Below are 17,132 nucleotides of genomic sequence, written 5' to 3'. Positions count from 1 at the left end.
GTGAGGTAAAAAAACAGAGAGAAAAAAAATACGAATCATTATCCTGTTAAGCACAGCAAGACAAAAGGCTGGAAGATGCTTGTGTTACCCTTTGTTTTATACTTTAGTCATGCTGTATGCATATCATGTGTGACGTACTCCTGAGTAATACATCATAACAGGTGCTCCTTGATTTTACCCATGATGCCCCCAACAGAAACTTTAGGTTACTCACTTAACCCCTGTTCTCTGATAACAGGAGTGAGGTATCTCACTATGGTAAAACGCCTCGGGCGTATCCGATCCTGGAAGCACCAATGACACCACAACTGACAGTTGATAGACCAGTTGAGAGTCCCACCTCCCTCATATAAGACACTGCCATAGGTCCCTTCTTCATTCTCCGCATATCTATTCTCCGTGAAACTGCAAGGAGGGAAGAGTGGTCAGATACCCCACTCCTGTTATCAGAGAACCGGGGTTATGTTTGTAAACTAAAGTTCACTTTCTTACATCCATTCGGTATCTCACTATGGGATATAGCCAACTCCCGTATTGCATATACTGTATGTTTTCTGAAGCAGACCAGTCAACCGACTTGTAGTGTCCAATGTGCAAGATCCATCAAATTCCCAAAGAGTGGATAGGGGAAACAAGAACAAACTTGTGCTTTCACTGTGTTATTTATTTTTTTAAATATCGGCAGATTGACTACCCACACCACGGACTGAATGAGCCAATGATGGCTCTATAATGTCCAGACTATAAAATAGGACAAAAGTGTGAGGCGACGGCCAACTCGCAGCCGCACAAATGTCCTGGTCTGAAACGCATCTTAACTAATGCTGTTTCAGTGCTGTGGAGTTTGCGAAAGCCAGATTGATGGGGCTCGAAAAGATTGTTTACAGTGAGATGAGTGTATAATTGAGAAGCCACAATTCATTCTAAAATTTTTGCAAGGAAGGGAAGATTAGAAATGGGACGAAAGTTGTTAAGATTGTCCAAGTTAGTCTTTTTAGGTACAGGGGTTACAGCAGCAGTTTTAAATGCTGCTGGCACAAAACCAGTGCACATGGAGTCATTTATTATACTCAAGACAACAGAACACAAAGAGGCGAAACATGATTTAAACAAACAAGTTGGAATAGGATCAACTATGGAAGTGGCAGCTTTCATTTGTGATACCTCATTACCGAGAGAAACCAGGTCAAGTGAGGAGAAATTGGAGAAAGAGCTGCCAGAGAAATAAGAAATACTAAGAAGAGAAGCAGATGAGACAGGTGTATAAAGAATGCATTTACGAGCATTGTCAAACTTGGTGCTGAAAAAATCAAGAAATCTATTACAAAGGTGAGTTGAAGCAGGCACAATAGAGGAACTGTTACATTTGAGCAATTTGTTAATGGTATGAAACAGTTGTCTGGGATTTCTTTGATTATTGACAATTATCTGAGAAAAACAGCGGGACCTGGCGGATACAATTTCTGCCTTATATTCATGCAAGTGGTCTTTCCAAGCCTGATGATGTACATTCAGGTCAGAGAGACACCACCTTCACTCCATTTCGCGACAAGCTGCCTTCATAGTGCAGCTCATCATTATACCAGGGAGCGGAATATACAAAGGAGACAGGCCGTGATTTCATAGGAATAAAAATGAGTCCAAGCCAGACAAGAGAACAGTATTTAACATAGAAATTTTGTCATCCAGAGGGTCAGATGGAGAAAAACAACTTAAAGAAGAGTCAATAAAGTCAGTGAAATCAGAGAGATCAATGGATTTCCATTTGCGATAATTTAGAGCGCGAGAAGAGGAAATGTTAGTGTGTGGGAGATCCATATTAAAAAAGATAGCCCTAAATCAGCAGTGGAAAACTGAGACACAAACGATCCATTTGCAATCACAAGGTCTAATGTGTAACCTTTATTAATGTGTAGCACAGTCCACAAGCTGGTTCAAATCAAAGCACTCCAATAATGACAAAAAGTCCTTTTATGTCAACGTGGATGTTGAAGTCCCCCAGGATAAGAGTTCTCTCAAACTTAAGGCACAACATAGACAGTAGATCTGCAAACTGACAAAAAAAAAAAAAAAAAAAAAAATCTACATTTGTCTTAGGAGGGCTGTAGACTGTAGCTATGGCAGTAGTGAAGGGTGTAGGGACACTCAGAATGAGACATTCAGAAGAATTAAACTGGGGAATAGCCATGGGAATTATGTTGTATGGTTGATTATGCAGCACATTGCTCCCCCTCTCCCACCGCAGGGTTGATCAAACAACCTGTAGCCTGTAGGAGTAAGTTCATTAAACAAAAGTCCATCAGACTGTTTGTGCCAAGGTTCAATTAAGCACACAAGGTCAAATTTTCTTCTGTGATAATATCCATTAAAATCACAGCCTTGTTGTTGACAGAGCGTGCATTAAAAAGCGCCGATTTCACCAGACGCGAGTGCACAGAGGATAACGGAGAAACCTCTGCGCGTTTAAGCGCAGACAGGTTGTTAAAATCAACACCAGTGCACAGCAGTCTATGAGATTTATGCTGCAATATAGGAACAAGGCTGGCATCAGATGATGAGTGTATAGAACTGCGCCTTGAAGAGCGATGTATATAGCGCTTAGATCGCAGTAATCCAATATTTCGGCAATGTTCATAGGAGTCATTCGCCAAATAATAGTTCCTATTTAGGTTCAGCAATTTGCAAGTGGTCTACCTTAAAGCCATGGAGAGGGAATCCAAGCCAACAGCAACCACGGAGAGAACAACAACAGTGGATGTGCACGTCATGTGTAAAGAAGTCATGAGATACCTGCAGTTGTATACCTCGAGACTGAAGTAAATAAACACATCTTTATGGGCCTAAACTCCTGAGGAAAATTAGTCCAGTATCTCATAGCAGTCATGTGCCAACTGCCTGTTTATGCGTGCCCAGTGAAATGAGTATACTTTGACAGGCACGCGTTCAGCTGTATGCAGATGCTAAGCATTCATGTCAAAACCGAAGTATACTTTGGGCTTTACTGTCCATGTTACACATCTTATTAATTACCTCTATTTTTAGCAATTCTAATAATTATATACTAAGAGCATGTCATTCATTATTATTAATTAGCACTTATGTAATTACTCTGTGCAACTGTAACATGAGTAAGATGCAAGAAATTACATTGTATCTTTAACTAATAAATTGGTTTCTACAAACATTTTAAATGTTACATACTAAAGCACCAGCACAGCTAAAGTTAAATTAACCTACATGAAAATGTCTTTATTTTAGCATTTTAGCACTTTTTAATTAAATATTTAAGTGTGGTCTCATAGCTGAATGTCAGTCAGGCGTGCATTACCATTTGATTAAAGAAGTGATTACATTCAAAGTGGCATGGTCCATACAAGATTGACAGCATGCTGACATATACTATTGGTTTGTATGTTTCCTTGTGAAAACTTAAGACCATCCCTCAATCACAGATAGTATATATAGGCTGTACCCAGCAGCTCCATTTGTCTATGTGAGTTATGCCACGGCTTCATGAAACTCTGTCCACTCTTTGGCTTCTGCTGTGTGTTGGTGTGCAGAGTCAGTCTGAAAGCAAGGATAAATGCATTTATCAAGGAGATGAGGGAAATCAAAGATTTTACCAGGGTGGAGATGTTGTTTTGGGAGGACTTTTCCCTTTGCATTCCAGCCCTACATCATCAGTTTCTTCTTTCAGGACTGAACCTAAGCCAACCAAGTATAAATTGTGTGTGTCATGGCTTCTGAGAGATGTTCTGTAAATGAAGAATACACTTGTTTAGAAATTGTATTACTTTATCTATGTGGTGTCATTGTTAAGCTAAATTTTTGGTTGTATTACGGCTATTAAAATATTTACATATAATGTAAGTTATATCTGTATGTTATATCTGTTGCAGCTTCACTTCTCGAGCCATGAGGTGGATGCAGACGATGATCTTTGCTGTAAATGAAATAAATCAGCGACAAGACCTTTTGCCAAACCTATCTTTGGGCTACCACATCAGAGACAGCTGTGATGACATACCTGTATCTTTGAAAATGTCTCTTCTCCTGGTCAATGGACAGCCTGAGAGGGGCAGTGGACAAGGCTGTGAAGACACACAAAAGCAGCCCTGCCCTGTAATAGTGGGAGATGCTGGATCAGGAGTGTCCATGGCTGTTCAGAGAACTCTAGGCCCCTTCAAAATGCCTTTGGTAAAACAAGAACACACTGTAAAAATCTTTAAATGTGCAGTTGTAAGGGGCTACCTTCTGATCTAACACATTACTTTCGTTGGTGTAACCTAATGTAGTCAGATTGATTCAGTCATATTAAATAATATATTTTTTAACTTGAATAAAACCAGTTAATATAGATGTTACCACATGAAGAATATTTTTAGGACAAATATTTTTTACTGTGTGTTTTAACATTTTGATTGGTATCATTTCACCATTAAATTTACCTTGCCTTAGTTATGAGGGCTATGATGTGGTAGTGATGCATTTTAATCATTTTATTTGAATTCACTTTTGATCATTACACTTTAACTTGTCATTGTTACCTTAAGGAGTTATTTCTACCTAATCTTAACCTTAAAATTTGTTTTGTTTGTGTAACCTAATGTATTCAGGTTGTTTCAGTGATGTAAATAAGATTTTTCACATGAATGAAACCAGTTAGTTTAGCTTTTACCACATGAAGAACATTTTTAGGTTATTTTTTCTTTTATCATGTCCATAAAAGAGCCACAAGCCACAATATATCTGTGAATAAATTTTTATTTTTTTTATTTTTTTTAAATTTCTTATATAAAATAGATATTGATAATTTGGTCAATTGACAATGTTTTCAAAGTAATTTTTTATTTTATTTTTTTCTGTTTGGGTGTTGGCTTGTAGTTTATGAGCTGCACTTTTAACCTTGCTGAAATGTTGTGTTTTGACTTGGTTTTAGGTGAGCTACTTTGCTTCATGTTCCTGTCTCAGCAATAAGAGAGAGTTCCCTGCATTCATGCGGACAATGCCAAGTGATGCATTTCAGATTAAGGCTTTGGTAAAGCTTGTCCATTATTTTCAGTGGACATGGGTTGGAGTTATCGGTGTGGATTCAGACTATGCCCGTTTTGCTATCCAGCTCTTCCTCAAAGAGTCTGAACGATTTAATATTTGTACTGCTTACGTCCACTTTTATCCTGTTGCACTGATCCAAGATGCAGTGGAGGAGCTTGTGAACATTTTAAGAACCTCTTCTGCCACAGTCATACTAAACTTTTCTGGGGAATCAGAACTGCATAGTATCCTAAAAGAGTGCAGACACCAAAATGTTACACATCTTCAGTGGATTGCCAGTGAGGCCTGGGCCACATCAAAAGCCCTCTGGGAGGATTTTGGCGATCTATTAAAGGGAACATTGGGATTTGCCATCCGGAGGGCAGATATTCCAAATCTTGGTAGTTACCTCAAAAGAGTAAATGTTTCACTTGCTCACATGTCCCATTTTCTCTATGAATTTTGGGAAGAGATTTTCCATTGTCGGCTTAATGGGTCTTTAAATACTCATGTACATGGAGAAATGGCACAGAACTGGCCACCTTGCAATGGTAGCGAGAGCCTGAATGATGTGTACACTCCTTATTCAGATGTGTCACAACTCAGAGTCTCCTATAATGTTTACAAGGCTGTGTATCTTATAGCACATGCACTACATGACATGAGCACATGTGTACCAGGAGAGGGCCCCTTTCAGAATGCGACATGTGGGAGTCTGAATCCAATTCTGCCTTGGCAGGTGTGTGTAACTTCACAGTTAACATGCATTGCCTAAATTTTCCTGATAATAAATGATCAGACAGTGTAAACTTTGTGTGAAACAAAGAACCTCTCGCTTCTACAAATGTAAATGTAATGTATTTTAATGTTTTTGCTTTACTTTGCATCATTCATGCGTCTCCCAATGCTGACCCAAGCTCCTGCACTACATGAAACGTACAAACTTCACAACATTAGGGGAAGAGGTCCGATTTGATGAAAATGGTGACCCCATTGCATCCTATGACCTGATGAATTTGCAAAGAGGGTCTGACGGCTCCCTTCAGCTAGTAAGGGTGGGTTTCTATGATGCCTCCTTAGAAGAGGACAAGGACCTTGTAATAGATGAGCCAGTAATTATGTGGCATAAAGGAGAAAAGGTGTGTGCCATCCCACTCATCTCCAGATATTCCTTGCTGTGTTTGCTTTTCCTTCAACTCTTTCTAATGTTTATGGCTGAAAGTAGAATCCAGTTTTGTAAATGGAAATAGACTCTGCTGATTTCATTTTGCAGTAAACACATGCATATTGAAATACGTTATACATGTTTAAAAAATAAAATAATTGCATTTTATAGATGATCCAACAACGCTTTAGATTTTGAGTTGCTCAGTTAATTATTTATTATATTAATCAACTGACTCACTGAGCACTTTATTAGGAACACCTGTACACCTTCTTATCCATGTGATTATCTTAACAGTTAATCATGTGGCAGCAGTGCAATGCAAATAAATAATGCGGATGCAGGTCAGGAGCTTCAGTTAATGTTCACATCAACCATCAGAATGGGGAAAAAATGTTATCTCAGTGATTTCGACCATGGCAGGATTGTTGGTGCCAGATGAGCTGGTTTGAGTATTTGGTCCCATTTACTCCTTGCATTAACATGGATTCTGACCACATTCAAAGAATGTGTAAATGCTCATGCATTTTCGTTATCCAGATACAACTACGTAAGTAATTACTTATGTGATGAGGTAATGCTACAGTCATCTGCTAAAGTGCTATGTTGTGGGTTCTAGCCTTTTATTGTTTATTCTGCCATTGCAATGTGAAAAACACAACAGACACTGCTGTCTTGCAATATTGTCACCTGAACAATGAACAAAATTCCATGAATTATTCCATTGGAATACATTTGGTATATCTCGTCTCTCTCCTCAAATCCCCACTTGCTCGTGTCTCTCTCCTGTTTTCTAATCTCCCGCGACACTCACGTGAAACCGGTCTTCACTCACGGGCGACATAATATCATTAGATTTGCATCAACGACCTGAAATTTATCTCTGGCAACCGCCAAACATTTTTTGAATGAGGGACAAACCCTAAGAGTCAAAGTAATAGAAAGCATTTGATTTATCCATTTAAAATTTGCTAAAAGACAGAGAATTTTCAGTTACCACAGGCTCTAATGTAATATGTAAGTAGTGTTTTCCATTTTGTTTGGGTTACTTTGACCGGATCACTACCTGATCACAGTGGAGACACATTTGACTGCAAGGTGTAAATGCAATCTAGCTAAAGAATATCCAGATACTTTCCAGATATGAAACTCATGTTAATGCAAGGTAGAAATGGGGTCTTTCTGTAACTGCTGATCTCCTGAGATTTTCACCCAAAACAGTCTCTAGTGTTTGCTCAGAATGGTGCCAAAAACATCCAGTGAGCAGCAGTACTGCGGACGGAAACACATTGTTGATGAGAGAGGTCAGTGGAGAATGGCCAGACTAGTTCGAGCTGACAGAAAGTCTAGGTAACTCGGATTACCACTCTGTACAATTGTGATGAGCAGAATAGCATCTCAGAATGCACAACACATCGAACCTTGAAGCAGATGGGCTACAGCAAAAGACTGCATCTGGCACTTTATTAGGACAACAGTGTTCCTAATAAAGTGCTCAGTGAGTATAGATTATCATTAAAAAAAAACAACGTAAAATTATCTTTAGGGTGTTTCTTAAAGCAATTAAATTACTTAATGGTATGCACTCTCAAAGAGTTCATACTATGTAGTGCTTCTTTACTGCTTTGTTTGCTGTGGTCATTAGGCACCAGAGTCATTGTGCAGTAGAAGCTGCCTGCCAGGCTCCAGGAAGGCCAGGCAAAAAGGAAAGCCTGTCTGCTGCTTTGACTGCATACCATGTGCTGAAGGAGAGATCAGTAATCAGACAGGTGCAAATTTCATCACAGCTCCTCGTTTAATGGTATTTCTGGAAGAAAACTGGTGTTTTATGCCCTTTCCCCCAATTTTCCCACAGACTCAATTGATTGCCTGGTATGTTCAAAGGACACATGGCCAAACCAAGCCCAAAACCAGTGCATTCCCAAAACTTTAGAGTTTTTATCCTATCAGGAGCCTTTGGGAATAATTCTTTGGACATTTTCAGCATTCGGAGCCTTTGCAACATTGGCAGTGCTTGGTGTGTTTATAATATACAGGAAGACACCAGTCATACGAGGGAACAATATAGAGCTAAGTTTCCTTCTCCTCCTGTTCCTCTGTGCATGCTTCCTGATTGGTCTGACATTTATAGGAAAACCCACTGATGGGCTATGCCGGATTCGGTATCCAGCCTTTGGAATCAGCTTTGCTCTCTGTATCTCATGTATCCTGGCAAAAACTGTGGTAGTTTTAATGGCTTTTAGGGCCACACTCCCTGGCAGTAATGTAATGAAGTGGTTTGGCCCTGTTAAACAAAGATCAAGTGTGATCCTGTGCACTTGTGTGCAAGCCCTAATTTGCATCATATGGTTGACAACCAAGCCACCCTTTGCTTCCTATAACAGCAAATTCATGAGTGCAACATTAATTGTTGAATGTGCTGTAGGATCTGAAGTTGGATTTTGGTGTGTGCAAGGGTATATTGGCTTCCTAGCTTGCTTGTGTTTCCTAATGGCCTTTTTAGCAAGAAAACTACCAGATAACTTCAATGAGGCTAAACACATCACATTCAGCATGCTAATATTTTTTGCTGTGTGGATTACTTTCATTCCAGTTTATGCGAGCACCCGTGGAAAGTATATGGTTGCTGTCCATGTGTTCGCTATTCTAGCCTCTGCCTTTGGTCTCTTGCTGTGTATATTTGCTCCTAAATGTTACATTGTACTACTGAAACCCGAACAAAATGACAAAAAGCATATGATGAAAAAATAGTACCCAGCTGATCATAAAATGTTGCAGTCTTAGCACTTAGTTTGCATTTATGTGTATGAAGTTGCAATTAAACCTTGCTTTTTAAATACACTTGTTGTTGATGTTTCTATTATTCCAAATAGCTCTTTTTTAACTTCTGGCACTCACTTTCAGTAGAAGGACAGACTTATTTTCTCCATAGTTAACATACAGTATGCACAGTAAGCAGGTGGCAAAAATTCAAAGTTCCAGACAAGAGGCGTTGCAAGAGTGCTGAGGTTTAGTATCACTCTGCTTCTGTGCATTTGCGCCTTTCCAAATAGTTATAGGGATTTTGATTAATCCTTCATTTTAATTTCATTCACTTGTTCAGTAAGTCAGTGACCATTTCAGCAATTACATCTTTAGCAGATTGTAACAAATGGGCGTCTTTTTTTTGTTATGAGTAAGTCCTCAATTCATTGAGTCACTGACTCAACTGATACGTTAAAAACACAAATCGTTCATGATCGAACCAATTGAATTGCATGAAAATGATTAGTTCAATTAAAATATTCATTCAAAAGTGTTTACAAATGAATTCATTACTAAAGTACGCTTTATTTAACTGTACACTTCACAAAGGCTCAATTGTTTTAGCAGTCAAAATATGCATTTACATCTAAAGACAAATAATATGGGACAAAACACAGTACTTCTAGTGGATGTTTACATTTCTCTAACTGACCAGCATGCTTGTAAGAAAACTCTGGAACTAGTTTCCCCTGATGTATATAGTAGAATTGGTAAATTTGTATTACTGCCCGATTCCAAATAAAAACGCATGTGTTTTCTCATTCAACCTCGTTAAAGAAATACAAAATGACAAAACAATTACCTACAGTTTTCGATAAACTCCGGGGTCTTCTCTGAAAGGAGCCCCGCTCATGACATGTGTGGAAAAAAAATATTTAAGATTCAAGAATTTGTTCCCATGACTTATGAGTCTTACATGAGTACGTTTTATTAATTCGCTCTCTTGTTTAGTTAAATCATGGCCACGTATTACCAATTTGTGCCCACAATTTAATGAATCCATCGACCTTTTAGTGTAGTGAAGAGACATCTATGGCTGCTGTTATGGACAGAGACAATTTGATTGAGTGTTATATTGAGTTGGGAATTAGTTATACAGACATTCTCAAAAGCCTTGCATTGCTTGTAAGCATTAATTAGTTTTTCCTTCTTCTTTGAAATAAAGTTTTTGTTTTCTTAAATAATCTATAGTTCATTAAGTTCATATCAAGGTGAATATGAATGACACTTACAATGAGAGATCCTTCATAAAAAAATGGAGAAGGGGTTCAATATCTAGCTGGCTTAATTTATTATATTATCTGATGTTAACGCAATAAACTGTATAATGCATGTGCCATTTAAAAACATACAACTTAAAATACTTAAAATAAAATTTTCTATTCTAATAGGCGTACATCCTGATTTTATTTTTTGGAATTTCACCAAGTCAACTGCAACTAAAATCGCGCCTATTAGTAGAATTACGGTAACTTGCGGGAAGAAGTTGTCCTGGTTACTTTCGTAACCTCCGTTCCCTGATGGAGGGAACGAGACGTTGTGTCGATGTAGTGACACTAGTGGTCACTCTTGGGAGCCCAAAACACCTCTGGTCTTTGAAAAAAGGCCAATGAGAATTGGTTAGTGGTATTTGCATACCACTCCCCCGAACATATGGGTATAAAAGGAGCTGGTATGCAACCACTCATTCAGGTTTTGTGCTGAGGAGCCGAGACAAGGTCCCGGCCATTTCAGCAGGTAGTCCAGCATTGTGGCAGGAGGGACACAATGTCTCGTTCCCTCCAACAGAGAATGGAGTTTACGAAAGTAACCAGGACGTTCCCTATCTGTCACTCACTCGACGTTGTGTGTGTGTGGGGGGGGGGGGGTATTTTGAGTGGAAAAACGTCATGTGGAGAACTCACAAACGGTCTTGCTGAGCCTTGTCAGAAATATGTCATGTGGAGAAGTCCCATGGTAGGTTCTACCCAACGGGGGAGGAGTTTCTACAAACATGGTGACTGGGGCAGAGGGGCCTCTGCTCAAGGAAGATGCAGTTTACCAACGGGGAAATGAATTAGCGGAAGATATACATCGCATGGGGTCACCTATGGGGAACCAACACATGCGGAGAACCTACCCCAGTGCAGGGCTTAGTTAGCACATGTACTGAGCCGGCAGCGAGTTTCTCCGTAAACTCGTCTGCCACAGGGCTCGGAGGAATTCATCCAGGGAACACACTTTGTGAACACTACTGGGAGTCAACAGCGCATGTCTTCAGCTCAGGGGAGGTGAAAGGTGCTATGCGCAAGCGATACACCCGGCCAGCTGTCCCGGACTTACCTGCTTGTGCCTGCCACTACATGGGATGAAACTGGCTCAACCTGGAGATTGTAGAACCTCACAAAGGTGTTGGGTGTTGCTCAGCCCGCTGCTCTGCAAATGTCTGTTAGAGAGGTGCCACTGTTCAAGGCCCAGGAGGCTGCCACAATCCTGGTAGAGTGTGCTCGTATCCCTGCAGGAGGCGGCACGTCCTGTGATATGCCATTGCTATGGCATAAATGACCCAGTGGGCAATCCTCTGCTTGGAGACAGCGCTTCCTTTCCGCTGTCCATGCGATGCGTAAAGATGCGTAAAGCACGCACTGGACACAGCAACGTCAGGGCTGGGTCTGCCTCCTCCTGGGGCAGCGCTTGCAGGTTCACCACCTGATCCCTAAATGGGGTCATGGGAACCTTGGGCACATAGCCCGGTCAGGGTCTCAGGATCACGTGAGAGTAGCCCGGACCGAACTCCAGGCACGTTTCGCTGACAGAGAACGCTTGCAGGTCTCCTACCCTCTTGATGGAAGTGAGCGCAGTCAAGAGGGCAGTTTTTAAAGAGAGTGCCTTAAGCTCAGCTGACTGCAGGGGCTCAAAAGGGGCTCCCCGTAGACTCTGAAGAACTACAGAGAGGTCCCATGAGGTCTGGAGGGATTCAACCTCCTGGTGCCTCTCAGGAACCTGATGATCAAGTTGTGCTTCCCTAAGGACTTACCATCCACTGTGTCATGGTGTGCCGCTATAGCGGCTACATACACCTTCAAGGTGGAGGGGGACAGCCGCCCCTCCAACCTCTCCTGCAGGAAGGAAAGCACCGACCCGACTGCGCATCTCTGGGGGTCTTCGCATCGGTAAGAACACCGCTTAGCGAACAACAAACTGCGGGTGGTAGGCCACTTAAGTCTTCCATGTCCTGTCCAGGGGCAAGACCTGGAGATTCCAGAGGTCTGGTCGTGGGTGTCAGATGGTGCCCGGTCCCTGAGAAAGAAGGTCCTTCCTCAGGGGAATTCACCGGGTGGGGGGGCTGTCACGAGGAGCGTGAGGTCCGAGAACCACATCTGGGTGGGCCGGTAGGGTGCTACCAGGATGACCTGCTCCTCATCCTCCCTGACCTTGCTCAGGGTCTGTGCAAGTAGGCTCACTGGGGGAAATGCATATTTGCATAGTCCAGGGGGCCAGCTGTGTGCCAGTGCGTCTATACCGAGAGGTGCCTCGGTCAGGGGTACCAGAGTGGGTAGTGGGAGGATTCTCAGGAAGTGAACAGGTCTACCTGTGCCTGCCCAAATCGACTCCAAATCAGCTGGACTACCTGAGGGTGGAGTCTCCACTCTCCCCTGTGGGTAACCTGTTGTGACAGCACGTCCGCTGCAGTGTTGAGGTAGCCCGGGATGTGAGTGGCTCGCAGCGACTTGAGGTGCTGCTGACTCCAGAGGAAGAGATGGCGGGCGAGTTGTGACATACAACGGGAGCATAAACTGCCTTGACGGTTGATGTATGCCACCGTTGCCGTGTTGTCTGTCCGAACAAACACATGCTTGCCCTGGATCAATGGCCAAAACCTCCACAGGGCAAGCAGAATTGCCAACAACTCAAGGCATTTGATGTGCCAACGTGGCCGTGTGCCCGTCCAGGAGCCGGTGGCTGCATGCACGTTGCATACAGCGCCCCAGCCCAATTTGGAGGCGTCCGTCGTAACCATGATGTGCCTGGAGACCTGCTCTAGGGGAACGCCTGCCCTTAGAAATGTGAGGTCGGTCCAGGGGCTGAAGAGGCAGTATCTTGAACAGGAGTCTGTGTAAAGCCCGGTTCAGTACTCGCAGGTCCAAGATTGGCCGCAACCGTCTGCCTTTCTTTGGTACAGTGAAGTAGGGGCTGTAAAACCCCTTCTTCATCTTGGCCGGAGGGACAGGCTCTATCGCACCCTTCCGTAGGAGGGTAGCAATTTCCGCATGCAAGGTTCACCGAGGTGAAGTGGACACCACTGAACCTGGGCGGACGCCTGACGAACTAAATCGTGTATCACGGCGGGTCGGAGCCTGAGGTGCCACGTTGTGCCGTGGCCGTGCTGAGTTTAGGGACATTGAAGCACTTACCTGGCTCCTTGTGACTACCCCGGAACAGCCTGGGATGGGGGAGGAAGAGGCTTGTCCTCGTGACCCGTGGAGACCGTCACATCGGGGTGTGCAGGGGTGGGGAGACTGCCGCTGGAGCGCCAAACCTGCCGAAATGGAATGGTGGACGGTGGTCATGATGAAGGCCGTGCACACCGGGTATATGACCCAGGGAACAAGGAAACCGCTCTTTTATGAACTCTTGGGTACCGCAGCCACTTGGGCATGTGGCGAAATTAAATGAAAAGGTAACAAAAGATTCTCCTCCCAGCCCTCCATCGGGGGATGGAGTGGTATGCTTTTCAGCTCCAGAGCAGCGGTTTCCTCGTCCCTGGGTCGCCCGTCTCGGGGGCGCTTCGAAGTCTTTCTCGGGTTCTTGGCGGCCAGCCATGAGACAGGTGGCGTCTGCTTCCTGCAGTGGGCTCCGTTGCCCTTGGTGACGAGCAGACAGGGTGCAGGATCTTGAGCCGCACCTGGGCAGGATGTGTTGGATAGCTTCTGTCTGCTGCTTCACCGCCGAGAACTGCTGGGCAAAGTCCTCGACGGTGTTGCCGAACAGGCCAACCTGGGAAATGGGGACACCAAGGAACCATGCCTTGTCGGCCTCTCCCATCTCGACCAGGTTAAGCCAAAGGTGGTGCTCCTGGACCACCAAGGTGGACATTGCCCGCCCGAGAGACCGCACCGTGACATTTGTCGCCTGGAGGGTGAGGTCAGTCGCCAAGTGCAGTTCCTGCATCAATCCCATGGCGGAACTACCCTTATGCAGTTCCTTTAGCGCCTTGTCTTGGTGGATTTGCAGGAGAGCCATGGCGTGCAGGTTGGAGGCTGCTTGTCCAGCGGCACCATAGGCCTTGGCCATCAGGGATGACGTAAACCTACAGGCCCTGGATGGGAGCTTCGGGTGCCCACGCCAGGTGGCGGCGCTCTGCGGGCATAGGTGCACCGCGAGCGCCTTATCCAGAAGGGCCAAGGTGGGGAGCCGCTGGGGTGGCTTGCTTTCTTACGAAGGCAAGCCGTGACAGCAAACGTTGCCATGGTCATGTTCTCGCAATGAGTACATGAACCATCCACGAACGCTGTCTCCATGTGGGAGCGCCCAGACATGAAAGACAGCGATTGTGACCATCAGAAGGCGAGAGATAACAACCGCAACAAGGAATAACACACAAACGGAAAGGCATCTTTAAAAAGACGTTCCGTGTGTGCCGCTCTTTTAGAGAAATATACTATACTCTTTTTTTTTTTTTAATATACTCTTTTATTTCTGCCGAAGCGCCCAGGGGCGTTCTCTGCAGTGCACCAGTGCAGAGGGGAGAAGCCGCTGAAATGCGCCATCAGATCCAGCAGAGGTGAATGAACAGCAGTGAGAATTCAGCTCAGTGAGCATCGACCATTCGGCTCCGAAGAGAAAATCTGAATGAGCGGTTGCATACCAGCTCTTTTTATGTTCGGGGGAGTGGTATGCAAATACCACTTACCAGTTCTCATTGGCCTTTTTTCAAAGACCAGAGGTGTTTCGGGCTCCCAAGAGTGACCCCTAGTGTCACTACATCAACACAACGTCGAGTGAGTGACAGATAGGGAATCGTGCTTTCTGTTTCTAAATCCACAGAGTTAGCGAATCTTAATATAATAACATGACAATGTGTATTATGTGTTTGTGAGTTCTTGGTGTTAATTAATATGTTTTAACTTCGTCTTTTTTTGTACTTCATGTAATGTAAAGATGTATGTGAAAGGTGAGTACTTTATTTTAAGCAGGGCTGTAATGGCAATATACACTGATAATCAGATATGGCCAAATTGAACTGTTTTTGTATGTAAAAGAGCATTGTTAGGATTCTTGAAGAAAAGATTGTTTTAAGATTCTATAGGGGGAAAAACAACAAGGGACAACTTGAGGACAGTAAATAATTTTGTGTTATTTAGAATAATAATAATTAAAAATATATATATTTCAAAGAAGAAAAACTAATTAATGCTTGCAAGCAATGCAAGTCTTTTGAGAATGTCTCTATAACTCATTCCCAACTCAAAATAAAACTCAATCAAATTGTCTCTGTCCATAACAGCAGCCAAAGATGTCTCTTCACTACACACAGTAAAAAGTTGATGGATTCATTAAATTGCGGGCACGAATTGGTAACACGTGTCCATGATTTAACTAAAACGAGGGAACAAATTAATAAAACTTTCTCATGTATTAATAAGTTGTGGGAACTAATTCTTAATCCATGCCCATGATATATATATTTATTTAATTTTTAGAGAGGGCTCTGTAACATACATAATGGCAGGTAAAACGATAAGAAAATAAAAAAGTAATAATACAAAGAGATAGACAAGGACTGTAATACAGTTCAATATTGTTGCATGCCTTTTTATGGTAGTTTTATTGTGGGATGCCTTTGTATGGTAACTCCATTTTATATAAATTATATACCTTTAGTAGCTCATTTTATTATAGGAAGGTAGTGGCTGTAATGGTGGCCAAAGCAATGAATTGCCAGCTTAAATATTATTTAGAGTAATCAGTAAATAAAGAGTAATCAAATCTTACTTTATTTATCTAAAATTATATTATAATTTAAGTGCAGTGGTGATGCTTGATGCATTTAATGTTCTTGGTGTTGTAAGGCTGGCACCAGAATGTCTATGCCCAAAAGGCGCTATTTCCGGTTAAAGTCAAAGAACTCTGTGAGAACCAACGTCATAAAACTCACACAGAAGAGCATCTCCAACTGAGACAACACACCCTACTAAGCAAGGACCATAAAACACAAATCTCACTCACATTTGCCCCCTCTCTCACCTCAGGTCACTATCGGGTCACCAAAAACGAAGTTATGACTTATCCTGTTCTGTAATGTAAAAGGTTTTCTGATCATACATGTTTGGTATTATTCATGAGGTCTCAGTGCAACTGATAAAATGGTCTCATTCCCTTTCAGCAAAGTCAAATCACAAGTTAGATTTAAGAACTTAGTAAAATACTGCATTCTATCAGGAACCAGATGCTGTATGCAGATTAGGTACATTCTTTGTAAACATCAAATGACCTACTCAGTTACAAGTTTCAAAGGTCTACTTACAACCTCCTAAATTGTAAACCAAATCCTGAATCAAACACACACATCTGAAATAACAATAGAATTGTTTGATACTTAAGGAGAGATGGCAGAGGAGCTCGGGGAGTCTGTAGTCAGATATCCCATACAATTGCTGGGTGTAGTTTTCTATTGCCAGGAAAGTTTCCTTTGACTTGTCTTTTATTTTTTAGGAATGTTTATTTATTCTGATCATGTGTGAAATTGGCTTTGATTGATTTTGTAACTTACTGTAACATGACTTCACAGCAGAAGGGAAGGAGGACACAGGGAAGCGGGTTCCAGGCTCAGGTAAGACTTTCTAATTGGCCACTTCAATGCTTCACAACTTCACAAACTCATCAGCTTCACAGGCACATAGTCACTTAAACACACTGGCTTCACAAACACAGTAGGTTAAACACAACAGCTTCTCAAGCACCGTGGGCTTCCTTATGCCAGACTCTCTCTCTCTGTCTGCTGGTACCGTGGCCACTTATATGCCGCTCTCCCCATGCTCACTGGAACTAGAGACAGGTGTTAGACATAATTTAGCTCAGGTGTCAGCGCCCTTACTGCTTTCTCTCTCCCCAGATGGACGCTCGACCATGCCCCCACTGCCACACT

The 17,132-nt window shown here is 42.6% G+C and overlaps 1 protein-coding gene across 1 annotated transcript; it reads left to right on the top strand.

Moving 5' to 3' along the window:
* Positions 1-3,500: 3,500 nt before the first annotated feature.
* LOC127456349 (extracellular calcium-sensing receptor-like) lies at positions 3,501-8,950 on the top strand. The gene is made up of 6 exons (XM_051724795.1): positions 3,501-3,727; positions 3,900-4,197; positions 4,940-5,773; positions 5,952-6,173; positions 7,845-7,968; positions 8,055-8,950. The coding sequence occupies exons 1-6, from the start codon at positions 3,501-3,503 to the stop codon at positions 8,948-8,950; spliced, it is 2,601 nt and encodes an 866-aa protein (XP_051580755.1).
* The last annotated feature ends 8,182 nt before the right edge of the window (positions 8,951-17,132 follow it).

The sequence above is a fragment of the Myxocyprinus asiaticus genome, chromosome 18, assembly GCF_019703515.2.
Source record: "Myxocyprinus asiaticus isolate MX2 ecotype Aquarium Trade chromosome 18, UBuf_Myxa_2, whole genome shotgun sequence".
Lineage (NCBI taxonomy): Eukaryota > Metazoa > Chordata > Actinopteri > Cypriniformes > Catostomidae > Myxocyprinus > Myxocyprinus asiaticus.
The sequence above is the reverse complement of the archived record's forward strand: the minus strand, read 5'-3'. Positions and strand labels throughout refer to the sequence as shown.

Coding starts and splice junctions, on each gene's coding strand:
- LOC127456349 (XM_051724795.1), top strand. CDS start 3,501: ATGCCACGGCTTCATGAAACTCTGTCCACTCTTTGGCTTCTGCTGTGT. Junction 3,728..3,899: donor AAGCCAACCAAGTATAAATT/GTGTGTGTCATG, acceptor TATCTGTTGCAG/CTTCACTTCTCGAGCCATGA. Junction 5,774..5,951: donor ATCCAATTCTGCCTTGGCAG/GTGTGTGTAACT, acceptor TGCTGACCCAAG/CTCCTGCACTACATGAAACG.